The following is a 7925-nucleotide window of genomic DNA, read 5'->3' as shown; positions in this document are numbered from 1 at the left end:
TAGTCTGATTGTCTTTCAGACTCCTAGTGTAAAGCTTATTAGTTGCTGCAGCTTTGTTTTGGGGGTGAAGAAAAAGCAGTTAAAGCAGTACAGTCAAAAGTATGAAGTCATCATTAATCCGCTCAGGATATTGTGATTTTTTGCAAGATAGTATCTTTTGTGACACGCAAAAACCTGCAACCCCCTTGATACACCAGTGACAGCAACGTAAGTGTCTCACAACCGTGTTCTCAGCTGGTTGGAACTCGTACAGCTTAAACAGCCCAGCAGAAGTATGCTTATGCAGGTGAGTTCACAAGTGATTGCTCTGCAGGAAACCTTATTGCTGCTAACCGTAAGAGATATGAATGTACATGCAGACAGATTTTCTGCTACCTTTTGTAACATCACCATGATCTAGCAGTACCTAACATCCAAGCAAGTGGCTTCCACAGAGAAATCACATGGGTGCGTATGTAATGATCAGCCTCCAGTCAGGGAGGGTACCATTGTTGCAAGCAAAAGCTAAATAGGCAGTGGTAGACTTGCACCACAATAATGGAAGTGAGAGTGGCACCTTCCACATTAGCAATAGTTCATTTAAAGAAGTCTTCAGTAATCCAGGTTTAGGAGTGTCCTTTTAGGATCAGGTATTCTTAATGAACTTAAGGGAGTTACACCCAAACCCACTTACGCATACACTTTAAAACAGACTTGAAAGCACACAACAAGCAACAATGCATAAGACCAAACCAGATTCTTTCCTCAGGTTCACTTAGCACAGTACAAGGGGGTTTTGTGTTGTATTTGGTTTTTTTTTTTATTCCCCTCCCCCCATAAGGCAGAAGCAAAGCCTATAGGAACCTGGGGAGAATTGCCTACACATTAGATTTCCCCACCACCACCTTTTATTAATAATTGAAGAGATACCCAACATACAATACTGAAGTGACATGCTATGTTTCAAATGGAAGTCATGCTTATGAAAAGTCTATATAGTTATTCAGACACATTGACTCCTGGGAGGTTCCAGTTAATGAAATAGCTCAATCCAAATTTTTCCAAAAAGCTGGAAAACAGGACTACAGTTCTTCCTCTCTATCCACTACCCCCCCAAACCCCGCCCTGCACAACCACCTTTAGAGACAGAGTAGGTTACCGTAAGTAATGATTTTGGGAGTAAAGGGACAATAGATTCCAAGACAAGGCCTTCATTTTTGCTCTCTAGAGCAGGCAACTGCTTCAAAGCATTTCCTACGCTCTATGCTAAGGCTACCTGAACATACTCACAATTGGTTAACTGCTGTGCTTGCCCTCCTCCACACTATTACTTGCAGTTAAGTAGTGCTACTGCAGTCTTTAAATATTTCTCCAAAAGGCAGAAGATAGTTTAGCTCAGTCATGAACAAGGTCGAACTAATCAGATTTCTGTAAGAGATATTTAGAGAGAAGCAGCAATTCACTTGTTTTGCGGTAATAAAAGGCTGCTACACACAGAAGTCAGAGCTTGGCGTGACGGTGACCAAAACCACCATCTTCAGATTTGAGTCCCTCATGGTTTAGACCTGCATTCTTGCCATTATATATTTTTTGATTAAGTATACTTACCGTATCAGTCAGCTTTTAAGAGAGCAATTGACACAGTTCAATTTGATGTATTGATATCACTTTATTGAAGTTCAAACATAAACCCTCTTTAAAAGCCTACTCATTGTATTGATTACAGCAATTAGGTTACGTAGAATGTAATAGGTTATGAAGAGGTTTGCAGAGCAGTGGCTCATGCTTTGCGAGAAGCCTGCATTGCCCACCTGCATTCTTATGCCTGACAGGGGCAGTAAGAGCCAGAAAGAGAACAAGTATTTACAAGTATCTCTCAGAAAGAATGACGTTTACAGTTAGAAATTCACATATGTACAGTTTTAAACTGTTCAAGTATGTTTGTTGGACAAAGTGCTACAGGTCACATAAAAAACCACAGTAAGAGACACGAGGAGCTATTAAGACAAAGAGGTGGCAGTCATTTGTGTGCCAAACGACTTGTAGGTGGTTGCAGTATATGCAAGACCTAGAAGTTGAAAGTATCTGGAGTATTGCCCTGAATTTGGAAAGTGTAGCTGGCAGCAGTAGACTCTGGTGCAACATTTTGGTCTTCCTCCTCCTAGAAGAAAAAGAAAAGAGTTTTGAAAGAGCAGTAGCATTTCAGCCTAGTAGTCAGCGCTAGAATTGAAAACAAAAGCAGAAAAAAATCCTGCAGCCACTTACTTCTGCTGAGAAATATTTCTCAATCAGGGTGGATGAGGCTTTGTACACTTGTTCGTTTTCATGCGACTGGAGAGCTTCAATTTTGTCTAGACCTCCACACTCCTCAATCATGAGGCAAAGTTTTTCTGTCTCATTAATCTTCTCAGCAGCCTGCAAGAGACAAGCATGGAATAACCTCAGGAAAGATGTATGGCACCAACTAGTGGAGAACCATTAGCAAGAGCCATGACAACGATTGAGTATACTGCATCCATCCACATACCAAGAAGATATTGGAAACGGCATCCAGAATAACTAGCACAGTTTTGCTGTCTTTTGCCGAGAGAAGATTCAGTAGGGGTTCAACAACACCAGCCTGAACGAGATACACGATCTGGTCAATTGTTCCACCACTTGTGTAGTTAGTCACAGCCCACACGGCTTCCTTTTGAGATTTGAAATCCCCCTGTGAAGGTAAAAGCAGGTTATTTGAACACAGATAGTAGTAGTAATAGCAAAAACCTCAACATAGTAAATATAGTTTTTGTTTACCTTCCTCAGAATACCAATGAGATAAGGTACAAGACCATGGTCTACAACTTGCTGAATCTGGTCCTGTCGTCCAGCAGTGATGTTGGACATTGTCCACGCTGCTTCTTTCTGAATGTTGTTTTTATGATGAGAAAGGAGACTTGGAAAGACAGATAGTGCTCCCGAGTCAATAACAATCTGTGTCTGCTCATCAGTACCAGTGACAATATTTCCTATGGCTCTTAATGACGGAGTCTGAAAGAAATATGAAAATAGTACTTTGGAAAAATGGTATCATCTAATCTGTGCTTGAATAAATAGCCATACTTGATGCCCCCTCCGCTCTAGCCTTTCCAGTTAACAGCATGATATGCTATGTACTGATGAGCTTTAAGCTCCTCGTTAGCATTACATATGCAGACATTAAGCATGCTAAGACTGCACACCTTCCAAGGCCAATCTGCAAACGGCCACCCATGACAGAGCTTAGGAAAACTACCTCCTAAGTACTAATGCTCTTATACTATGATTATAGTATGCACAGGGCCCACTTCTAAACACTGTCCCTAGAATTTGGATTTGCAACAGTAGTTTAGAGTTAAAAGCAAGCTTTAAAGAATGTTGACTGTTGTGCTGGCCTGTGTGTTAAATCAAGTGATTATGTAAAGAAGGTTGATAGTCATCGACAGCAATACTCTATGCCTCATGTGGGGCAGTGTCCAGGCAAGACAGAAGCTCAAGTCTTACCTACGCAAAACCTGGAACAAGCATCAGATTTATGCATAAAAAGAACCATTCAGTTACATGGACACTATTCTAACTGCAGTTTTATTCATGACTCAAATCAAGCAACAGCAATCTGCATGTCTGATATCTTACCATTATTGGCAGTTCACTACATCCCAGGAGTTTCACAAGTTGTGGCACCAATCCAGTTTTCACTACAACTTCTATCCTGTCATTGGAACCATCTGTCAGATAGGAAAGTGCCCAGCATGTGTCTGCCAACACCTCATGATCATCATGGTGCAAGAGCCGAACGAGAGTTGGAAGAATCTGCTCAATAGCTTCTATGGGTGGTGCAGGATTCTTATTACGACACAGGTTTGAGAGCGTCCAGGTAACATTGCGTAAATATCCAGACTGCAAGAGTTGAAATAAATGGTTAGCAACTGTTTAGTTACTTAAGCTCTTTTGCTCACTTATTAGTAATTCTAACTTGAATCATACTGCACACTTACAGCCAGAGAAGAGAGATCCGGAATAGCTAGTAGGCTCAGCAGCGGCTCAATTGCACCAAATTTAATAACCAGATCTCTATAGGTAGAGCCATCCCCTGAGAAAACAAGAAAAATAGCCAGGTGAAGACCAGAAGAGAGGGATGTGTGCATTATGTGTTAGATGAATTCTTCTACTGCTTAAGAAGTGCTAGATAAAATAAAGAGAAACAAGAGGACAAAAGGACTACTGCCATGGTTAAGTCATATGATATACATGCGTTTCTAATCAAGCCACTGAGATTAATTTTTTTCTGTTGGAAGAGGTAATTTATTGTATGTTTTCTATACAGCTTTTCTTAGAGTTCATAACTAAGCAGGGATGTGCATGTTTCTTTGAAAACGTATCTAAGCCTTACCACTAGAATAGAGCTTTTCCCATAACATGGGACTTCAAATGCATTATAATCATTGGTTACATGTTTGGGTTCTAGAGTATAATGCTGAAGGAATGTCAAAGTTGGCAATAGAATAATTCAGTCAAGGTACAAGAAGTACCTTACAATTGAGTTTAAAAAAACGCTACAAACTTTAAGAAAACTCCAATCAAACAAGGCTTTTGTTGAGCTCATTTTCTCTGTGTGAAGATTCACTATTCTCTGTAAGGCACAGCTGTTGGAAACCATAACAATACAGCAAATACTGTATTATAACTATATTATTAATTTTGACTTTTAAGAATAGGATCCAACACTGGCAGATCAAGTAATCCTGAAAGGTGCATGAGAGACTTATATATATAATACTTTCACATCAGTAAGAAGCTGTTTCAAAGCAGGGAATATTGGCCATCACACACACAATTACGTGAGCCATCTGCTTCCTCCCTTCCCCCTTCTAGTGAACACACGGAGCAGAGCTCATTGATAAATCACAAAAACATCCAGTGAGATATACGACAAAGCCCTATGTTGTAGCATGGTTATATAGCTCTATGAAAACTGAACTGAAGTATGGAAGCAATCCACAGGTTGCCAAGTATTGCACAAGACATCTTATACCAGGTCTGAAGATAAAGAATTGTCCATAGCATGCTCTACGTTGCAGAGCGTGTCTTTACTTGCAAAGCATTAAGGAACATGAGAGTTCCCAAGAAGCTCAGTGTGCTGCATGACGTGTCAGTAGTAATGTCCGCCTATTTGAAATAAGGGAACAGGTCTGGAGGAGTTGTGTAGCACATTGACATACCTGCAATATTTCCTAACGCCCACACAGCCTGTTCACTGATGTGAGTATGGGGAGAGGCCAGTAGCGAAATAAAGGCTGGGATAGCCCCTCCATCTACTACGGCCTTTGTTTGTTCTGACGTGCCAGAAGCAATGTTGGTAAGCGCCCAGGCAGATTCAAACTGAATAGGACTACAGTCTGCTCTACCCAAGAAGGAGACAAACTTTGGAATCAAACCAGCCCGAATTATGTTGTCTATGGGGGGCTGCTTCTCTCTTGAAAGGAGTTTCCTAAGGAAGAAAACAAACAGCATTATTTTTGCCTGCAGAGACCTGAACAACAGATTGAACAGTCTAAAGAGATCCACATTTAAAAAAAGAAAAGATTCAGTGTTGCCTTAACATTGAGAGAAGGCAACGCAACAAGACATGAAGAAGAAATACAGACAAGCTGAACACTAGCTTCCTAAACCTCTGTTAACATTGGTTTTGGCACGTCTTCGCTATATGAGAGGTTCTGTTCAGACTCTGGACTAAAGCAGAGCCACAAGAGTCATAATAAGTCTTAATTGCTAGAAGTGTCTCAGCAGACAGGTTAGTGACTGCCAGAAGCAGCACTGCAGCAATACAGAACCTCGCTAAAGGAGATTTTAGATTTTGGAAGGAGAAAGGAGATTTAGCATACTTCAAACCCCAGTCACCTTACTGTTCACATTATTCTAAGGTAGATCACTGCACTCAAATATTGTAGTCAAGTGTTAACACTGTTTAAAGATATCTTATTTTGCTATAACAAAGGGTTTATTATTACTCCTACAACTCTAAGATGGACTATGTTTATTTTGCAACCTCAAAACCACTAGAAAGAATTACCACTTCTAGTAAAGCATTCAGGTACTTTAAACATTCAAAAGCCACATGGTTTCAATAAAATTATGACTAAGTTAAGTGTACCTAAACATTGTATATAAGGCTGACTCGGGTGTTTGTTGAAATACTGCCTGATAAGAAGAGCCATAGCTGCTGCCATAAGCAGACACTTCGGCTCATAAGCCAATTCTTTTACCTTGCCTGGTTACTGGCTTGCACAGCTGAATGGGTTACCTCTAAACACCTTACCTGGCCGCTTGAGTAGCCTGTAGCTGAAGCTCCATATTATTACTGTTAACTCCCTTGACTATTTCTTCAACTGACCAGTGTGCCGAAACCTGTACAATAAAAAGTTACATGAACACTTTGTTGAGAGGCATGTGTCTTCATGACCACAGAGGCCTTCTACACAATACTATGAGTAGACCCCAGTTTACAACCACTTCCTTTATTAAAAGATTATACCACTACGTGATACTCCAAAACCTCATCAGCTACAGCTTTATCTACAGTTATCTGAAGTACTGAAACCTTTTTAATCAAGTGCTTCACACCACTGTTACAGTAGGCTTAACACAACTGGCTAAGCTACGTTTTAAGAGTGTTGATCATTAGAGTTAGTAGTATAGACTTAAGTTGGTAATGTATATGTAGTAGTGCTGTCCCCCACGCGAGAAGGAATTCACAGTAGCATGGCTGCACGAGCTTATGTTGCAAGACCTCCAAGTGTGCCCATTCCAAGTACCTACTTACTTGATTGCTCCTATTTTCCTGAAGGGGAGAAGTAGCATCATCTGGTAAAGTGCTAACATTTCTTCTTTTAAGCATCTGGTCATCTTTCTTAGCTTTCCTCAGCTCTACATTGACTTCAATACGCCGCCTTCTCATTTCCTGGAGAATATACATTCATAGTAAGTTCTTGGCTTTTATAACTCGTGTAAAGAGATGATGGCTAGCTAAAGTATTAATTGCATCAAAATACTCACTGTAGTATCCTTTCCTTTGTTCTTGAATCTGTTCAAGCGAGCTGCTGCTGCATTGGCATTCTCATTAGTAGACATCTTGCTTATTAGATTTTTGAGCAACCGGTAAAAACAAGCCTGAAAACAGAGCAAATAATAAACAGCAAGTTTACTCCACAAGAGTTTAAGTTTCAAAACTGGGATCAACACTTGAGAATGAGAGACACTTGTCTGTGTTCAATCCAACAACAGCCTCTGAACTTGATCAAGGATACTAGTAACATAACAGCTGTCTCTTTAAACACCTAGATGTTACAGCAAGCTCCAGCATTAACACAAAAGCAATAAACACACGTACATTGCTTTAAGACACTTCCAGCCACAAACATTACCAGAGTCATTGTTTATAGGAGCAAGATTGGTCTGCCTTCCCACAGACAGCACATGTACTTTTTAAAGACTGTTTTCACTGTGTCACATACCTATATCGCACAGGCACCCCACCCAGTCCCACCCCGACCCCTTTTGATGGGAACAGAGAGATCTCGCACTGGGAAGGCCCCCCCTGGGGCGGGTGCCGTGCCGGTGCAGCCAGCAGCACATAGCAGCAGCTACGCTGGTGACGAGGCAGGCCCCCGCACCTCGGCCAGCTCCAAGATGACCCTCTGCCCAAGGACTAGCTTCGTTTCGCCCGCGACTCGGCCGGGACACGCCAGCCCTGTCAGCCCCATTCCAGGCAGTAGCCTATGACCGCGGAGACCCGAAAGGCTCCGGAGGGAGCCCCCCCGTAGGGACCGCCGGCCTACTCTACGGCCGACGGAGCCCAGTCCTTTCTGACAGAGCAGGGCAGCGCACGGCCTGCACCCCCGCTGCCCCACACCCGGCTTCTCGCTGCC

At 41.8% G+C, this 7925-nt stretch overlaps 1 protein-coding gene across 1 annotated transcript; it reads right to left on the bottom strand.

The window, feature by feature from the left end:
- Nucleotides 1–1666: 1666 nt before the first annotated feature.
- Nucleotides 1667–7159, bottom strand: KPNA2 (karyopherin alpha 2 (RAG cohort 1, importin alpha 1)). Its single transcript, XM_009323677.1, has 10 exons — nt 7054–7159; nt 6821–6958; nt 6317–6405; nt 5220–5488; nt 3996–4090; nt 3634–3897; nt 2776–3009; nt 2507–2689; nt 2245–2394; nt 1667–2140 (listed from the first exon to the last, which is right to left on the bottom strand). The coding sequence occupies exons 1-10, from the start codon at nt 7126–7128 to the stop codon at nt 2048–2050; spliced, it is 1590 nt and encodes a 529-aa protein (XP_009321952.1). The 5' UTR covers nt 7129–7159; the 3' UTR covers nt 1667–2047.
- Nucleotides 7160–7925: the final 766 nt, after the last annotated feature.

Source organism: Pygoscelis adeliae, unplaced genomic scaffold, assembly GCF_000699105.1.
Source record: "Pygoscelis adeliae isolate BGI_AS28 unplaced genomic scaffold, ASM69910v1 Scaffold75, whole genome shotgun sequence".
Lineage (NCBI taxonomy): Eukaryota > Metazoa > Chordata > Aves > Sphenisciformes > Spheniscidae > Pygoscelis > Pygoscelis adeliae.
This window is presented reverse-complemented; position numbering and strand designations above follow the sequence as displayed.

What these genes read in the sequence shown, in the direction of transcription:
- KPNA2 (XM_009323677.1), bottom strand. Translation starts at nt 7,128, where the DNA reads ATGTCTACTAATGAGAATGCCAATGCAGCAGCAGCTCGCTTGAACAGA. An exon ending in AGGAAAATAGGAGCAATCAA is followed by an intron (nt 6,406 to 6,820) that starts GTAAGTAGGTAC and finishes TTTATTGTACAG; the next exon opens with GTTTCGGCACACTGGTCAGT. An exon ending in CGGATCTCTCTTCTCTGGCT is followed by an intron (nt 3,898 to 3,995) that starts GTAAGTGTGCAG and finishes CAACTCTTGCAG; the next exon opens with TCTGGATATTTACGCAATGT.